At 47.6% G+C, this 19,754-nt stretch overlaps 1 protein-coding gene across 1 annotated transcript in view; it reads left to right on the top strand.

Annotated features, from left to right (window-relative positions):
- The window catches only part of MARCHF4 (membrane associated ring-CH-type finger 4), a 105,472-nt gene extending 86,254 nt beyond the window's left edge, over positions 1-19,218 (top strand). Inside the window, exons 3-4 of the mRNA XM_058533463.1 lie at positions 209-401; positions 18,851-19,218. Coding sequence (XP_058389446.1) covers positions 209-401; positions 18,851-19,218 — 561 coding nt within the window. The remainder of the gene's footprint in view (positions 1-208; positions 402-18,850) is intronic.
- Positions 19,219-19,754: the final 536 nt, after the last annotated feature.

Below are 19,754 nucleotides of genomic sequence, written 5' to 3'. Positions count from 1 at the left end.
GTGATATAGGTTTCCTCCACATCAAAAGTACAGTGTAAAACTCAGAAATTTGAAAAAATATCCATTGTATTACAAGTTGGAAAGCCCTGGTTTAGACCCAAACCAGAGGTGAGAGGTTGAGGCAACTGAAGGAAGAAGGATGGGAATGGGATGGAAATGGGGCGAGGGCACCCAAGTAACTGCTAACCTGCCCTTCTCTCCTCCCCAGTGGCAGGCCATCTCTCTGACAGTCATTGAGAAGGTTCAGATTGCAGCCGCCATCTTGGGTTCCCTCTTCCTCATCGCCAGCATCTCTTGGCTCATCTGGTCGACCTTCAGTCCCTCGGCAAAATGGCAGCGCCAAGACCTCCTCTTCCAGATCTGCTACGGGATGTATGGATTCATGGACGTGGTGTGCATAGGTGGGTCTGGGCGCTTGTGTCTATGGGAAGTGGGGAGCCACATGCTGGTGAGTTAGACAAATCCCGCAGAATTTCTCCTTCTGGAAGGTCAAAGCTGAGACGGCGTCAGGCTTGAGACCTGTGAGCTCAGGAGGGGCCAGTGGCTTAGGCTTGAGGGCAGAGGTGTGGAGGCAGGGCAAAGAAGGAAGATCCATATGTTTCCCAAGCAAATCTGTCTTGCCCAGTCAAAGATAAGGATGAGGAGCCTTGCCTCTAAGAAGTTTTGAGAAACGTCAGTTGGTCAATAGATTTGCTTCAAGCAAGACATGGAAGGTCTCTTCTTTGTTGTATACCCCATGACTGCCAAGGCATAATGAGGGATGCCTATACATTTAATTCCATTCTCTTCAAAGCAAAATGCCCAGAAACAGCCATGATGATACCTGCCCCCCTTTTTTCAGCTTTCCTTAAGCCTGTTCCAATGCCCAACATTTCTCTAGTCTAGTGGTTTTCAAACAGTATGTAGCCCCGGGGTTCCACACACAGCTTCAGGAGCCATCTTGGGGGGTGGAAAATGGCATGCTCCACAGACAGACTCTGAATCTTCACTCCTGCTTCACCTAGAGCTTCTGAACTTTCATCTATTTACGTATGTTTCCGTTCCAGGTAAGGTTTTGTTTTAAAGTCTTCGGTGTTTCAGAAAAAGTTGGAAACCCACCACTCTGGTTCCTCCTTGTTCCCTTACACCATTCCCAAATCTATGTTCCCTCCTTTTCCATCATGTTAGGGTGGTTGGTGGAGAGCCGGATCTTTTTGTTTTTCTCAATGGATGATTATGGTGTCAACTCTGAGGTCCTTATCCATGTAGCCGAGGAGATGGGGAATGGTCCTGGTTTTCTCTGAGCGAAATGAAGCGTGCTTAAGCACTGGTCATACATCCTAACCTGGAACTCTCAGGTTATCCCCTGGGCCACAGTACTGAGGGCCTTAGAGTCCCAGAGTGGTCTTCTTGGGGCATTATATCTGTGTATAACATCAGCTATGCTACACTGCTCTGTTTGGCAGGAAAACATCTACTAGCTAGAATTTGGCTGGGAGGATGTTACTGTGAATTTCTTTGGGGTCCTTTAATATTAGAATCAGAGAGGCCTCGAGACTTCCATACTGATTACAGCAGCCAGAGACCAGTGATGCTGGAACTTGTAAACTTGTCTAAGCATCTTTCTGCCTCTCCCTGCTAGCTACACCAATACATCAACCCCAAGTCCAAGAGCCTTTTAATTATGGCACCTAGGCAGTGAAAGAAATAGACTGCCCAGATTTGGAGGACGGTGGGAGAGAAAGGACTGTGAATGGGGAGGAATTTGACTTTGAGGCATTCTAATTTAATTCTGCCTCCCACCAAACTCCCTTCCTCCTCCTGCTGAGGCATGGGTTATTGATGCCAAAAGCCAGGTGTGTTTCCATATGGAGGTATACGGATCTGCATGGAGGGGTAAGCAGTGTAGGGCCTTCCTGGAGGGGCCCCTCCAGCTGTCCTTCATTCTCCTTCAAGCAGGCTTTCGATCGGTCCCTAATGTGCACTGCTATGAGACATGCTTTCCCGTCACGTGGTGTATTAGTCAACTTTGGCTGCAGTAACAAACAACTCCAAAATTGCAGTGCCTCACAGCAACAAGCATTTATTTCCCATTCATGGGTCTGTGAGATGGCTGTGGCTCTGCTGGGCTTGGCTGGGCTTACCTTCTGACTATGCGTTGGGTTCAGGCCTGCTCTAAGTGTCGCCTCATGCTGGGAGGCAGGCTAAAGGAGCAGGGACTACTGGGCATTTTCTTCCAGCCGAGTGCAGGAGCACAAGAGAGCTGGTGGAAACTTGCAATGCTTCTCAAAGCTTCTGCTCAGTATTGGCATGCTGTCCCTCCTGCTCACAGCCCATTTTGAGCCAATGCAAGTCACCAACAAGCCCAACATCAATGGGGTGGTGGGGCAGGGAAGTAGACTTCTCCTCCTCTGGGGGGGTGTGTGTGTGAGAGAGAGAAGCATAAATACCTCCTACCACTCATGTATCCATGGATTTGAAGATAGAGAATCGGACATTGAAGAGACTTTGCAATTGACCAGTACAGTTTTGCAGTTGAGAGAACTGGGGCTCAGAGGAAGGAAGGGATCTGCCCATGGTTGCTCAGCTGGGATTAGAAGCAAGGTCTCCCAGCTGGCAGTCCAGTGCTCTTTCCATTAGCCCTCTTGCGTCAGATAGCAGGAGTCCCGTGGCATCACTCATGGGATACCTGCAAATGCCACCTGCGACTTCGAGTGCACTGGGCCCACCTACAGGAGAAACCCTCATACACAGGCCTGCTCCCTGTGCCTCTGAGCCACCCAGCACCCCCACTCTGGCCTGCCTGGTGCTCTGGTCTCTCCTGCTCAGTGTGCCTTCCCCTGAATATGGCTCTGTGGCACCATCTCCTCTTCTGTATCTTTCTTGGCTCCTCTCTTTCTGCTTGCTTTCCCCTGGCCCCCTTCTATCTTTCTAGTTCTTTCTCTTCTCATATACATGTGGCACTCGGTCCTTCAATTTCTGAAAGAAGCAGAGTGGGCTAATTATTGACGTTTCCACACTGTTTTTGGAAAACATGATTTCCCAGATGCACAGCCACACCATCATCTCCATGATCTATCCATCTGCTCTGACAAGCCAATGACAGCTTGGAAACACCATTGATGGGCGGGGAATGCATAGGGACCCTAACTGTTTCTAGCGCCGTCCTGAAGTGGTCAGATATATTTATATTTAGACTATCTCACCTTTGAAGAGTGATAGAGATAGAACAGACAGACTGTTCCATCATTTTATTGATTATAACTGGAGCTAATTCAGCTTCAGAGCATGTTCCCAGGGGCAATGATTATTCTTCCCATTTTTCAAATGGTGAGACTCTGAGACAAGGATTTGTCTTAGGCTGGCTCAGGCAGCAGAGTAGGACTCTCAGTTCAGCGTTTTTCTAGGAGATGTTGTTCATGGGAGAAAATGTGGGGAGACAACATCAAAAAGAGAGTAACATATGATCTAGAGAAGAGAGTGGGAGGAGGTGACAGGCAGTAGTTGGAATGCACATGTTTTTGTGGTGGTTGCGATGATGGTGATGATGATCAGTAGTGATGACAGTCGTTTTAAGGGTAAAGTTCAAGTATCAATTACTTCTCCTCCTCGGCAGCATTCTGGCCAGTTGAGGGAAAACACACAGCACTGCACAAGTGGTTGTAAAGTATCAGCTTTTTAGGGGCTCTCTGGAAGGAAGAATCAGGTGGAGCCTGCAATGTCTACCAGAGGCATCTTTATTTTTAGGCTCAACTAGGCATTGAGACCCACAGAACTACCCAAGAGTGCGCTTAGAGGAATGTAGGATAGGAACCACAGCCTCCACAAGGCAGGTCTGTCTTACCTTTACAGGTCAGTCCTCACCGCACTCCATATCCTAGTCCTGGGCTAGTCTCTCAGTCCCCAAAATGTTAGCTCAGGAAGAAGTATATGATTCACAACAGTGGGTGCAGGGTCCACTTTGGCATAGTTTCCAGGGTCCCCACAAAAGTCATGCTCAGTTACAAGAGTCACTGTACTCAGGGAAGCCCAAAGCCACAGCCTTGCGCTAGGCATTTACAGTAAAGCACTCACCAGTCAGGGGTTACCTCCAACCCACACAATGATGCAACACAGCTGACACTCCACCTTCATCAGATTTCCAGGGGAAATGAGCCAGAATGCCAGCTCAGGGTCAAGTTTGTTCTGAGAGGAGAAAGCGTATCGTCACCCCTCTTCCTATCACCTCCTGCCTCTATTCGTAAATCTAGACATCTGGCCACACAGACCTCATTCACTGAACCAATGGGAGGCAGAGAAGCTCCAACAGGGAACAGCCCGGCTGGGGCCAGCCCGAAGGAGGCATAACATGGTCTTCTTACTGCACAAAGATGGAAAACACAGCCAAGAGAGCCACAGGGTGGCACCTATCTTACTTTTGAGCTGGTCACCGGTTTTAAAACTCAATCAATTAGCTTATTCCCATGGGAAAGGGGAAGCTTCCCTTCCAGAAGTCTCGAGATAGTGGAAGATGTTATGAAAGAGTGGGCAGAGGAAGAGAAAGTTCCTCACCAGAAAGTGGGTGGAAGTGGTGAAGGGAGAGGTGAGCGTTCTCAAGAAATGTTGGTTGGAAAAAAATGTTGAATGAAAGAATCCATATCCGTAGACTCAAGCTCCTTGGATGGATGGAGCAATTCGTACCTGGATAAAAAGTTTATCAGCAGGAGAAGGGAAAATGCAGCTAGCCTTGTGTTAGCTCAAAATAGTGAGTAAGAAATAAATAAGACCATCTGCTAAAAGGAGTCTTTCTCTATTTTTCAGACACCAAGAAAAATTTTCTATTCCCTAAGACTGTTAAATGGCCTCACATAGTAAAGAATCTGAATAAACATAAGTTAGTTAATCCTTAAACATAGATTTACCTTTCCTATCAGAGTGGTGCATTGAGGGAAATTTCATGAGAGTGGGAGGGACACAAGAGGAGAAATTCCACTGGATGTCAAAACCAGCTCAGCAGATATTCTCTGCCATGAAGCCAAGAGGATGCAGAGTCTGGGACATGGCCAGCTCGCTGCTCATGAAGCCACAATCAGCTCCATCCACGGTTGTGTCCACCTGGCTGGCCTGCAGGTCAGTCAATGGTCAATGAGAAGACGCCAGAGCAATGTCTGTCAGGGAATGGCCTTTGGTTCACCAAAGGATTTTGCCTGAAATGGTTGCCAGGAAGATCTGGCTCTCTGTTTGATGAAGCGTGGGTCCAAGGTTGTGGACAATGGCTGTGGACTGGGTCATATCAGAGAGTTGTACATTCTGGGATACAAGCCGCCCCTACAAATTAAGCATCTCTTGGCTTAGGGTCCTAAGTTCCTAGACCAATCCATGCCACTATGAAAGCCAAATGTATGTTGCTGTGGACAGAACAAACCACCAAAGCCCTGCAAGAACAGAGGGAAACCGAGAAAGGGCACAACAACCCTAAAAGATAAGCAGGGTAAGTATTATGACCCACATTTAACAGGTGAGGAAAGGCTTAAACATGTGACGGGGCTCCAGGTCACATATCTAAGCACATGGCGGAGCTGAGGATTGGCCCAAGAACCTCTGGCTCCAATTCCAGGGAACTTTCTACTGCCTATTTCATCTCTGAGTGCTTTGTGAAATTGCAGATGCAGAGCCTGGATGGGGAGGCAGGTTGAGGGGAAATTGGTCCAGTCATACCTTGACCCATAGGGTAATGGCTGGTAGCAATAAGAAATTCAGTGAGCCCCAGCTGCTCCTGTCCTGTATTCAGGGGTTTGGAGGTTGGCCATTGTTGTGCCTCCCTTTTGATCAGTGCTGTTCTGACACCAACTGAGAGGGAAGCTTGAAAAGTTGAGATGGAATTTGAGTGGTTTGTCCCCCATGAGACACTCTGGTGAAAGGTATTTGGGGTGGGGGACCTAAATCTACTGGTTAGCGTGAACTTAGGGAATCCACCCATTTCTTCAAAAATATTTATTGAGAGGGGACTCCCAACAAGAGAGTCACATGCTCTCAAGGATCTTACATACCATCGGGGAGGCAAACAACCTAATCATTGATCCCAATAATAAGAGCTGGGACCTAGAGCTGAGTGAGCACAGGAAATGACTGAATCAGAGGGGGCTCGGGATGGTCACAGACATTCATCCAGTAGCATTTATGGGCTGTCTTGTTTTGTTCCCCAAACTAGGGAAGTTTGACAGACAGATGAATGAGACATAGTCCCTGCCTTCAAGGAGTTCACGGTCTACAAATAAATTACAACACAGTGGGAGACTGTACAAGATCCAGAGGAAGGTAGAATAGAGAAGAGAGCAATTAACTCTCTTAGGGGAGTCCAGGAAGGCTTTCTGAAGGAAGGAACCCTGTCCTTGAACTGATTTCAAAATATAAGTCAAAGTTTGCCCAGAAGAGTGGAGAAGAACATTCCAGGCAGAGGGACTAGCACCTGTAGAGGCACAGAGATGTAAGAAAACCAGGTGTGCTTAGGAAACTGGGCAGGTTTGTATGACTCAGCACAAAGAGCCAGGGTGGGGAGGTGGGTGATGGGCCATAGGGATGGAGAGGTTGGCAGGAGCCAAATCCCACAGGGTCATGACTCATGTGCTCAGCAGCTCAGACTTTACCCCACTGGTGATGGGGAGGCATTGATGAAATTTTATGCAGGAAAGAAATATGATTGGATGTATGTTATAAAGAGATAACCCTGACAACTGTGGGAAGGATGGATCAGAGCTAGACAAACTAGAGGTGGGGAGAGGCCATTTGGAAAACACTTTTAACAGTCTCAGTAAGAAGTAAGGAGATGCAGAGCAGTGGTAGTGGGGAAGAAGTGTACGGGATGACCTAGGAAGCACTTAGGAGGTAGACTAGGTAAGACTGTCTGAACTCCTTCCAGGCAAATGGGGGCCCCAGGACTCTGGCTTGAGTGGAGACTGGGCACCATAGATGAGCATGAAAATGGGGTGGGCAATGGAGGGAACGGGGGAACCAAAGGGTATGTCCTCAGCCAAGGCACTGAAACAAAAAAGCATCTTAAGCCTAGAATCCAGGCAGAGAGGCGAGAGCCAGTTCCTAGCCAAGAGCTTGCAGTAGAAGAGAATCAAGACACATAGAGTATATTATGGGCTGCAGTGAGGAGAGGGCAAGACCAGGAAATAGTCTCTTTGCTGGGGTAAAAAGAGGGAAGGGGCCTTGATGGCACACAAGAGGTCCCCTCCTGTGACACAGAGGAAGGTGTTGAGGGCATCGGACCAGTTCTGATGGGGATTGGTGACTGGTGGGGGAGGTCGTAAGGAAAGGTTTCTGTAGGCAGTTGGATCATAAGACTTGAAGACAGATTGGAGGTCAACAATAAGAGGTGATTTAACTGTGGGTTTTGATGAGATAACTTAGGAGTGTTCAGAGAGAGTAGGTGGCTAAGGTCAGAGACCTGGGGAACATTAAACTCTGGAGGGGTGGATGGAGACAGAATGAGAAAAAGCAGGAGGAACTGAGCCACAAAACTCGGTGGGTTTCTGGAATGGCAAGGATGGTGCTACATAATGGTCTGGGGCTGCATATTGCTCAGTTTCTCACTGACCTTGGGATCCTGAGGGACTTGCACAACCTCTCTCTGTTTCCCTTTCCTCATCTCTGAAATGGGATAATGATACTCTCTTCAGAGGGTTGTTGAGAGGACTGAATAAGATGGCATATGGGGAAGGGCAGGCACTCAGAAATACCAGTGACCAGAGGAGGAGGACCTTGATCAGGGTAGATTCCCTCATAGTAGGCACTCAATAAAGGTTTGCTGAAATTGTTAGACCCTGAATCCAATCACAGCCTAAGAGCCTGACCCTGTGTTCTCACAAAGTTGAGAGCCTTCTGTTGTTTAGAGCAGTGCCTCTACTTGAAGGTTTGGTTGCCTCATCCGTGTCCCCTCAGTGAGAAGATCTGAGTACATCGAATGTCCTTGTTCCACCTGCCTCGTCTTCTGTCATCTCTAATGATGCTGTCTTCCCCAGCAGAGAAGCTGACAGAGCCTCCCAGCAAACAAATGGGACATTCTCTGCTCCGCTGAGTCAAGTTATTAGGATTTAACAAGAGCAAATTAATTAAGGTCTTTGGCACCAAAAACATTTTTTTTTTCACTCCGCAGACCCAAGAGATCGGCCACCAAAAAGTCAACTCTGCAGAAGTGAGGACCTCAACCTCATTATGTTTGTTTTTCACTTGTGAGTGGAGTGGGGTCAGGGGAAGAAGAGAGCAACATTTCTGAGATTGCTCCAGATCTCTAAAACAGTGGGATATGGTAATTAACAAAATTATAGAAAGGTTTTTGTTAAAGCTTCCTCTGTGTGCTGCCCCTTGAGGTTCTTTCCTATGATTTAGAAATACCTGGTACCTGCCCTCTGGGGTAGAGATTCAAATCCTGATTTAGAGCAAGTGGGCAGGGGGTGGGGGCAGGAGGACTGTAAAAAATATTACTTTTCAAACTTAATTTTAATTCACATTAACTAAAAAACACATATATGTCACAAAGATTCCTTCCTTTCTTCCCTCTCTCTGGATAGAAATGACTCCACCTGACAAACTTTTTAATTCCCTGATTAGGAAATTGAAAATACGGAGGAGGCAGCCTGGTGCAGTAGAAGAGACCAGGACGTAGAAGATCTAGATCTGAAGACCAGATTAGCTTCTAACCACCTCTATGACCTTGGGCAAGTTATTTCCTCTTTGTACAACCGAGCTAACTTATCTATAAAATGAAAGGGCTGAACCTTATAATCTCCAAGGTCCCCTCAGGTCTGACATTCTAGGATTCTGAAGTTACTTCCATTGTGAGACGGTGTCATGACTCTCACAGGTTGACACCGTGGCTGTGGCTGTTGGGGCCAGGCCCACCAACTGATGAGCACCAATCACGTGAATGGGTGAGATCATGCTCGGTCCATGTTCTGTTATCTTCATGTGGCTTATCCAACTTAACTCATATCCCACCCACTCCTTCCTTAACTCGCCCCCACCCCCAGGGCTTCCTATGCACAGCCACCTCTCTCCAAAACTGAGCTGCTGGATGCTTGTAAGGTGAAGATGACTGATTTAGAAGCAGACACGCCAAGTGAGTCCTGTCCCCCTCAAAGGAGACCCCCTGGGAGGCAATTCAGTTATTCCAGTTGTGCTGACAGGGCTCAAAATATTTTAGGAACACCTCTTAGGAGGTGTTCCTAAACACCTGAACTGTGTTCAGTGCCTGTGGTACAGTCTTGGGGACAGCTTCAGGAGTGGCATGTCTGTCCATTGATGGTGGGTTTGTGGCTAGAAATAGCTCCAATCTGGTGAATAAGGTGGATGCTCAAGCCAGTTAATACATTTTGGGGACCATGTGAGACGTGCATCAAGCCACACATGCTTTTCTCTTGTGGCCCCTACCTAGCACTGAAGGTGTTTTAGTTAGGGTAACTCCCGCAGATATAAAGAAAAATAAGCCCCCGAATTTCAGTGAATTAACCCAGTAGAAGTTCCTGTCAGTGGGAGGTTCTCCTCCACATAGTGATTCAGGGACCCAAGCCCCTTCCATCTTGTGGCTCCATGGTCCCCTAGGCTCTTGAATTTTTTATCTCCAGCCAATAGAAAATACAAGAAGGCATGGATAAGGCGCACACACACACACACACACACACACACACACACACACTTTTCCACTTAATACCCACTTCTTACACCTTGGCTTCACTCGTGCTCATGTTCAGCACCAGTCACCTGGCTCCACCTGGTGCAAAGGGCTGAAAAATGTAACTCCTCAGTGGCAACTCTGAGCTAAAATAGCCTGATAAGAGAAAATACCCCAGTTCCTAAGGGTAATCTTTAAAATCCCAAGGATTTTAAAAAACGACACTCATTTTGGATATAGAAATTTGGCATGTTTGCTTAAATAAACTACTTTTGTAACTTTATAATAACTCCTTTAAGATGAAGTCACATGATAGTTAATAATAATGATAAAACAATAACTAATATTTATTATTCATCATGTACCAAGCATTGTAAAAAGTGTTTTATGTGCATTATCTTATTTACTCCCTCCAACTCTATAATGTAGTTGCTATTATAAAGCCCATTTTTCTGATACAAAAACCGAGGCCAAGAGGTAAATCACCCAAGGTCATAGAACCGGAACCCAGTTTCATCTGATTCCAAAGCCCACAGCCTCAACCACTCTGCTATAGCTATGTAACACATATGAAAATACATCTTATTATGAATTCAAATAGAAATTGCATACATATACACACATATAATTTTTAAAAATTATCTCTTCTATAGCTGCTCGCTCTCTGGGGGGAGAACATGACCTGGAGCGTGGAGGAGGAAGCGGCCCAGACATACGGCACTATTCTGGTTCATAATAGTGAAAACCTAGGTTTATGTCCCACTTCATGTGCAAGCTGTGTGTCTTTGGGGAAGACATTTAGCCTCTCTGAGCTCAGTTTCCTGTTCTGTAAAGTGGAGATAATATCACCCACCTCATAGGGTTTCTATGAGAAGTAGATCATATTTGCAAAGCCCTTTTAGAGTGACAGAACACAGTGAGCATTCAATAAATATTGACTATCATCACCATCACCATCATTGCCAATATCATCATCATCACCATGACTTTCATCATCACCACACTGACTGGCTGAGAAATGCAATTCTGTCTGTATCTGTCCAGATAGTGAGAGCTCTAAGCCTCATAAAGAAACCGCACAGAAAAAAATCTGCTATCTTAGGGCATAACCTCACAAACACACTTCCAGGAATGGACCTCTCCATTATGCCAGAGCAAGGATATTTGGGACTCCAGGGATATTTCTCTTTCCTTCCCAGTCCTACTGAGTTAAGCTCACTTCATTTCAAAGAGTCTCGGCACTCTTAATGATTTCCCTGCAAAGCTCTCACAGCTCTCTGCAATGCCCTGGGTAAGCAGAGTGACTGGAAGGTTCTGGCTCTGATGAGCTGAGAGACACTCGGTACAGCTTGAACAAGGTCAACTGGCCCAGCAGGGGCCTCTAGGAAGGGAACTCTTTCAGAAGTCACCTCCAAGGGGGCACTCTCCCGGGCATTGACAAGGCATTGACGAGGTAGAGACAGAAGGGGAAGGTGGCTTTGCCTCACCCTCAATGAATGCTTTCACCCTCCTCTGTCCTTTGAGTCTTTATTACTGGGAGAGTCACCCAAACTACCACTCAAAGCATGTGAGTCAAGGTAAGTCCGCCCAAATGAGGCTCCTGCATCCATATGTTGCCTCCTCCTCAGGGAGCCCCCCAGAAGTACAGCCTGGCTACACTCATGAGAAGCACGGAGCTGTACCCCTGGAGAATATTGGGCAGGTGGTAGCATTGCCAGTGGGGCATCTCCCAGCAGCACCTCCTGAACCCACCCAAACTGGCTGGTTCTATTGATATCTTCCCCACACATGCCTGATTAGTTCTTTAGTGCTGGTTCTGACAGGGCTGGGCCCTTGAGGGGCAGCATCTGGAAGATGAGTGTTTGGCAGTGATGGGGCTCCGGGGTGAGTCTTGCCCCACAGCTGGCTGACAGTGGGTAATTCCACAGCGGGAGGAGGGTATCCTTCCACTGGTGCTGCTGAAGGCTCGTGGTGGTGGGTGAGGAGGCACAGCTGTGAGGGCTCACCCCACATCTGTAGAATCAGCTGGTCTCTAGAGCTCTTTCCATTCTAGCACGTTATTCATCTACAAACCATGACGCAGACTGAGGATTGGAAAGGACAGTTAGGAGACGGAAGAACAGGTGCTTGTGGTGGGGCATGGGTTGGCCATGACGGAGGAGGAAGAGATGTGAGTGGGCTTTTTCTGGCCTGTAATCTCCCCCACGACAAAAAATATCAGGTGGCATTGAGAGTTAAACATATGCCAGGCATCGGCACGTGGGACTCATCACTCCATTTAATCCCATAGCAACCCTCTAAGGAAGGGGGTATCAGCCCCAGCTTACAATGAGAACACTGAGGCTCAGAAAGAGGAAGTAACTTACCTAATGCCACAAGGCTGGTAGGTGGCAGGTGCTCTGAATGTTCAATACCTGTTCATTGGTGAGTTGTCTCGAAATTGTGGGGCCCAGAGATCTTTGGGTCTAGGAGAGGAAGCATCCACTTCTTCAGTTGCCTTACATTTTCATCTCTGTCACATCTGGAAGTGGAGTGTAATTTTTTAAATTACTTATAGCTCTTTATTTTATCAAAATTTAGAGCCTTCTGTGAGGCAGTGGGCCAGTATAAGGACTGTGTACTAAGCAGTGCTTCTCAAGGGCGTCCACACACAGGTAACATCAACAGTACCTGAGAGCTTCTTAGAAGCACACATCCTTAGGCCTTAACCCACACCTGCTGAGTCAGACTCTCTGGAGGTGGGGCCCAGGAATCTGTGTTTTAACAAGATCCCTGGTGGATTCTGATGCATGCTAAAGTCGGAGAAGCACTGTTCTAGAGATGTCAGCAGCTTTTTTGCCACTTAAACCAGGCTACCCACAGGAGATGGGGGTGGGGAGAGGATTCTAGCATCGTTGAGGGGACCAGAGGCTTCTCTGCAGACTTCTCAGTTAGCTTTGGCCTCTTAACTCCATACATAATGAGAACCATTTTTTTTTTCCATCACAGGCACTCATAGAAGCACATAGTAGGCACTCAGAAAATACTAAACGGAATTAAATTCTATCTCACTGCTATGGACACAGCAAGAGCAATGGCCAAAATTCAGCAGGGAGGATTGGGATGCCACATCAGGGAGAATGCCCCGACAGCGCTGTAGTGAGTTAGGGGCAGGAGGAGCCAGGCAGGCAGCACCACCTGCTCACCATGGCCACCTTCCCTCCCATCCTCGTGGGCTGAGCAAAGGGCCACTTCAGCGGAGGCCAGGGGGAGAGTTATGATGACAAAGGAAGGGTTCTGACCACTGATGGAACCTACCGCCATGTGAGGAAGAGGAACCCCAAAAGATGAAGAGATGTTAGAAAGATGAAGGCGGCAATTCTACTGGAACTGGATTTCCCACAGATACAGCCAGGGTTGGGCACCTTGTAGGTGGTTACTAGATTACTGTTTAATTAAATAGAAAACTCCAGGAAAGGACTCAATCAAAACTTACTGAGTTTCTGACATTAGCATGCATTCTAATTTTGCATTTTCTTCTGCTACTTCTCTGCCTCCCTTCACCGAGAGCCTTCTTTCCTCCTATTCTAATTTCAGTCTCTCTAACTCTCCACTGCCATTTCCACCCATCTTCTTTCTCTCCTATCTCTTCAACTTTGCTCACTTCACCAGTCCTTACCACATGACCCCCACCCATCTTCCCCCAGTTTTTTTACTCTGCCATCGAGGAATCAATAAGTAATTTATAGAGTAGGAAACAGAGGGAGTGCTAAGGGAGAGGATGTGAATGAGGTAGTTTGTGCTTTTCCAACTTTTGCCAAACAAGCATTATCTACAAAAACAGGTGCACCTTCCTCCCCTTCAGCCACCTATCCGTTAAAATGGTTTAATTACTTCCTGAACACTAGACAGATAATTAGAAGATGGCATTCAGACCAAAAATTTAAGCCACTCTCTTCAATCAGGGTAAAATTGTCTGATCAAGAAGCTAATTAAGAATCAAGTGTAGTGGCTCTTATTGGAAAGAGTTAGTTTGGGGCTTCAAAAGATCCCACTTATCTCCCTCCAAGGTCCCTATCTCCTCCATCATCATCAAGGCTTCATTTAGCTCCTGGTACTGCGTTAGCTGTCCAAACCTCAACCATACCTGACCCCTCGTCGCGGGGCTTACAATCTAGAGAAAAGAGCATAGCAATGTCCAAACAAGGTTTGTGGGATGAATGAACAAGTGAACAGTGCAGTGCCAAGGGTGCACAGGCACGTGTTCAAAAAGTTGAAGGAAGGGATGAGCATTGTCACATGGGAAGAGGGTGAGAGAGCAGGCAGAGAGGAAGTCTCCTTGTCCAGAATCAGGCAGGCCAGATCAAGAGGCACACAGGCAGTCTTCAGGAGATTTATGGACCCCCTAAAATTATAAGGACAATCCACATGTTTGGTTTTTTCCCAGGGAAATGGTCCTCAGCTTTCATCAGATCCTCAAAGGGGTAGGTGACCCAAAGGATTAGAGACTACTGGGCTGCAAGGAGACTGTCTCTCCTTTGATGAATCCTTGAAGATTTGTTGCACAAAGCGCAATTTCAGGAGCTGTTGGAATACTGGAGGAAAGGGTGTCAGTGGGCGGCTGTCTTGTCTCCTAGAATCACAGCGTGTTGGAGGTTGGAGGGGCTTTGAAGTGTTCCCATCCAGTCTCTTTGCTTGACATCGAGGAGGCTGGAGTGACTCATCACTGTTTGCTCCTGTGAGTCAGCTCTTCCCCAGAAAGGTCAGACCAGCCACCCCTAGATTTACAATTGCTGCGGGGTGAATTCCCAGTCATCACAGGTGCCAGCCTCCCAGACCACCCTCACCATATGGACAATCATCCCCTTTCTGTTTCTCTCATCCCTTAATTGGCCACATCTTCCCAGCCCTTCCACTATGCCCTCTGGACCTCACGGCCCATCACTGGCAACCTCTTCTCTGAGTGTTCTTTTCATCTTCCTTTAATTGCAACACAGCTGTCTCCTGAGGACATTGTTTCTTGCATGGCTGTCTCAAGTGGTGTCTGCTTTTTCTCCCATTACACTGTATTCTGTGGGGCCTGGAAGTGGGGTCAGTGTCTTCCTTGCTCCCCATTACCACTTCCAAACTGCCTCTCTTCCTTTATCCTTCGGAAGCTCCAGCCCCTTTGAAGCGCATGTCATCAGATATTACCACCCTTTCCTCTTCTTGATGCTGTTGGCTGCTGACTGCCTACTCACTCCTCACATTCCTTGATGCACCTGCCTCTCACTATACACTCCCTCTCACCATTCCTGGCTTCAGCATCTCTATAGATCAGTGGTTCTCAGCAGAGATGGTATCATCCCCTAGGGGGCATTTTGGAAATGTATGAGACTTTTTATTTGTTTTCTAATGTAGTTATGCTCTAGCATTTATATTGTCTTGTTATAAATGATTTCCCCTTTGTTTTTCTTTACATTATTTGTTAGGACATTATATTAATTTTTTTTCAAAAAGAAGCCATAGTGACTTATATTGTCCTATGAATTTCATTTCAGGATAGGAAAATGGATATTAAAATATATCTGTTATAAAAATGGGGCATTTGGTCTAATACTATTGAGGATGGCTGCTGCAGATAATCTATCCAACTCCCTGGCCACCTCAGCCCCATTTAAGTGGTCACCCTCAGACTTCATCATCACTCAGAACCACACCACTTCCAAAATGTGGATTTAACCATCCCACTCTCTGACCATCACCCCCATCCTTATAGCTCACTGACCCTCGCAATTCTCCAACTTCATAGAAACCCCTTGGCAGTGACCCTATAGCTTTCCATTTTCCATTCTTCATTCTCCCTTGTCCCTTTTGTTCCCTCACTTCCCTCCTCACCAGCCTAGACTCCTTTGGTCAGCGTGATAACCGCTCCCTTTCAAACATCCATAATTCTTGTGTCCCACTCTCTCTCCTGTCTAACTTGCCTGTAAAAACATTCTACACTAATTAAACCCAACTTCCTTCTTACTCCACAGATGTCCCTAGCAAGCAGTTGAAGGTGTGGAGAAAAATCACATAACCAGTGCCTAGACTCAATTCAAATGTATGGCCACAAATCTCAAATGGGCACTCAACACAAAAGACAATGCTACCACATCTCCCTTGTAAATTCCCTCTCCTAATTTCCAAGATAATTATTTCCCACCTTCTCTTCTCTCCACGAATCTTCAACACTACCTGCCTCTCCCTTCCACCTTAGCTGATGATTTCATGGAAGAAAAAGATGCTCTGGGATGAGAACTACCTCATTTTCCCACTGTCACTTCTGCCATCCTACTCCACCTGTGCCCACCAAGCCAATGGTCACTCCTCATTTCATTGAGCTGACCTCTCAACAGCATTTTAAAAAGTTACACGCAGGGCCGGCCCACTGGCGCAGTGGTTAAGTTTGGCGTGCTCTGCTTTGGTGGCCCAGGTTTGCAGGTTTGGATCCCAGCGGCAGACCTACAGCACTCATCAAGCCATGCTGTGGCAGCGTCCCACATACAAAATAGAAAAAGATGGGAACGGATGTTAGCTCAGGGACAATCTTCCTCGAGCGAAAAGAGGAAGAATGGCAACAGTGTTAGCTCAGGGCCGATTTTCCTCACCAAAAAAAACCCACAAAAAACCTTACAGGGTCTCCTTCTTGAAACATGCCCTTCTCTGGACTTCTGGGTCTCCACACTTGCTGGTCTTGCTTCTATACCATTTATTGCTCCTTCAGAGCCTCGTTTGCCGGTTCTGCCTCCACCAAAACGCCACCAAACCTTTATACATCAGAAGCTCCATGGCCCTCTCATTGGCCCTCTTCTCTCACCTGTCTACCCTCCCTCCCCAGGATATCTGGGGGCATTCCTTTTCTTTTTCTTTTTCTTTTTTTGTGAGGAGGACCAGCCCTGAGCTAACATCCAATGCCAATCCTCCTCTTTTTTTGCTGAGGAAGACTGACCCTGGGCTAACATCCATGCCCATCTTCCTCTACTTTATATGGGATGCCACCACAGCATGGCTTAACAAGCAATGTGTCGGTGAATGCCCGGGATCCGAACTGATGAACCCCGGGCTGCCACAGCAGAGCCCACGCACTTAACCGCTTGTGCCACCAGCCTGGTGGGGCCATTCCTAAGGCTTCACATTCCACCTCTACACTGATGACTTCTATCTCCAGGTCAGATCACTTCCTAAACTTACGACCCCTATGTCTGACTGCCTACCTGGCCCTGCCAGTGAGATTTCTATCAGACATCTTCAGTTTACCATGACCAAAATATAACTATTAATCTCTGTGGTAGGCTGAAAAACAGCCCCAAAGACATCCAGGTCCTAATCTTTGGAGACTGTTAATGTTACCTTATATGGCAAAAGGGACTTTGCAGATGTGACTAATTTGAGGATCTTGAAATGGGGAGATTATCCCGGATTATTCAGGTGGGCCCAATGTCGTCACAAATGTTCTTATGGGAGGGAGGCGGAGGGAGATTTGATGACAGAAGATTTGATGATAGTAGGAGATATGACATTGGAAGAAAGGGGTGGAGTGATGCAAGGAAGAAGCAAGGAATGCAGATCACTTCTAGAAGCTGAAAAAGGCAAGGAAATGGATCCCCCCCTCAAAGCCAGCAGAAAGAACCAGCCCTGCTGACACCTTCACTTTAGCCCAGGGAGACTGATCTTAGAGAATACATTTGTGGTGTTTTAAGCCACTACATGTGTGTCACTTGTTACAGCCCCAACCACACAAATCCACACCCCCTACACATGATGTGGAGGCGTGCCCTCCACATCTCGGTCAACGGCACCACTACTCTTCTAACTGCCGAGGCCAAAAGCCTCAGAGTAGTCCAGACTTTTCTCTTGACTCACACCTCACCTGTGAGCAAGTGTGTCGACTCTACCTCCAACTTGCATCCTGATGCCAACGATTTCTCACTGTCACCTCTGCTATCACCCTAGTGGGGGCCACCGTCCTCTCCAACTTGAATCACCACATCACGTCTGCTCCTACTCTTGTCAATCTTCAGTTTATTGTTTCACAGGAGCCAGAATGAACTTTCTGAAGGGTAAATCAGATCACACCATTCCCTCTGTTAAACCCTTCATTGGTTTCCCATTATACTCAGGATAAAATATAAACCCCTCATCACGGCCCTCAAGGCCCTATCACAGATGGGCCTCTGCCCACCTTATCTCCCTGCACTGCCCCGCTCATTCACTGCACTCTGGCAGCACTGAACTTCTTTCTGGCCCTCGTGCATTCCGTTCCCACCTCCTGGCCTTTGCACTTGCTGTTCCTACCTCTCTTTCTAGATCTTGGCACGGACCCCACCTCATCATTTAAGTCTCAACTCAAATATCGCTTCCCACTAAAAGGCCTTTTCCATCACCCGCTCGTTAAAACAGGACCCTCAACACCTGCAGCCAATGGCTATTTAATCCTATTTTATCTTCCATCTAGCATTTGTCAGCTCCCGAAATAGTCTTCTTGGCTTGTTTACATGTCTCCTGTGTGTCTCTGCACTAGAATGTAAGCTCTCTGAGGGCAGGACTCTGCCTCTCCTGCTCACTGCACTATCCCTAGTGTAGGCACGCAATTAATAGTATTTGCTTGGTTGTCTGATGTGGCTTATCTCTGACTCTACACCGCCTCTGGCCAATATAACTGCGTCAAAGTTCTCTCTCCCAGGGTGTGTGTATTTCAGCGGCACTGGGCTATGCGTGCAAAGAGTTAACCAGTGGAATTTCAGACACCATTCAGCAGGTATGGAAAGACCACAGGGTTTCTTTTGCGGTGCATTTGAAAGCACACAATTCATTCAACATCTGCTAAGTACCAGGTACCACGGATACATGACAGAGTGAGAAGAAGATATTTATATTATGCCTCAACGGACGACGAATTTGGATTTTGTCAAGCCAAGAAGTGGGCAGGATGGAGTAGAGGTAGGCACAGGCATTGCATGTAGGTGCTCAACTATGTCTTGAACTCGGTGTGGCGGCTTCCACCTTCTCCCTCCTGAAGGCTGGTTGAATCTAGGAATGTAGGGATGGTAACCATGCAGCTCAGAGCTGAGAGGTAGGTTTGAAAAGATCAAATCAACCTGATATAAATCCAGCTTACCCAACGCCTATATTCGTTTATAGATAGAGGGAGACTGGTTTCTTCTGGCTTTCTCTTACTTGGCCTTTGCTCTTCTCTTCTCCCTGCTGCCTCAGGTCTCATCATCCACGAGGGACCCTCCGTGTACCGCATCTTTAAACGGTGGCAGGCTGTCAACCAGCAGTGGAAAGTGCTGAACTATGACAAGTCGAAAGACCTGGAGGATCAAAAGTCAGGAGGCAGGACAAACCCCCGGACCTCCTCATCCACCCAGGCCAATGCCCCTGCCTCAGAAGAGGAGGCCGCAGGCACCCCTGCCCCTGAGGAAGGCCCTGCCCGGGCAGCCAGCCACCCCTCAGGCCCTCTGTCCGATCACCACTGTGCTTACACCATCCTGCACATCTTGAGTCACTTAAGACCTCATGAACAGCGGAGCCCCCAGGGCGGCAGCCGAGAGCTCGTCATGAGGGTCACGACAGTGTGAGAGGAGAGACCTGGAGGGGAGGCCGTGACCACACAGGACAGGGAGGGGAGGCTGGGCCGGGGCCAACGGGGCGAGGTCTGGGGAGCAGGTGCGGGGAGGCAAGGTGGCACCCAGGTGCCAGAGCAGAGGGCAGGCAGAGGGTGGTGGGCCTTGAGGGGTCTGGGGACGGGATCGGAGCTGGAGTGAGTGAGGCTGGTGCCATGGGTGGTTCTGTGATTTCCAATCAATACCATTTCCAGTCAATACCATTCTCCAACGAGAGCAAGGAAAACCAACACAAACTTAACAACGAAGTGTAATACAAATTAACCAAACACAACGACAAAAACACCCGGATGTACCCATGCCCTAAACACCTGGGAGGGCGAAGCCGGCGCATCTGTTTGTGGTGCCCACGTGTGCACCTGTGGAGGGAGTAAACAGTCCCAAGGAAAAGCACCTGTTGCCTGCTCTGTTCTAAACTTGAGTTTGCTTCTGTTTCTCCCTGGGCCGTGAGCCTCGGGCAGTGGCGGGGAGGGAGAGGGCGGGTGTGGGCT

The sequence above is a fragment of the Diceros bicornis genome, chromosome 37, assembly GCF_020826845.1.
Source record: "Diceros bicornis minor isolate mBicDic1 chromosome 37, mDicBic1.mat.cur, whole genome shotgun sequence".
Classification (NCBI taxonomy): domain Eukaryota; kingdom Metazoa; phylum Chordata; class Mammalia; order Perissodactyla; family Rhinocerotidae; genus Diceros; species Diceros bicornis.
This window is presented reverse-complemented; position numbering and strand designations above follow the sequence as displayed.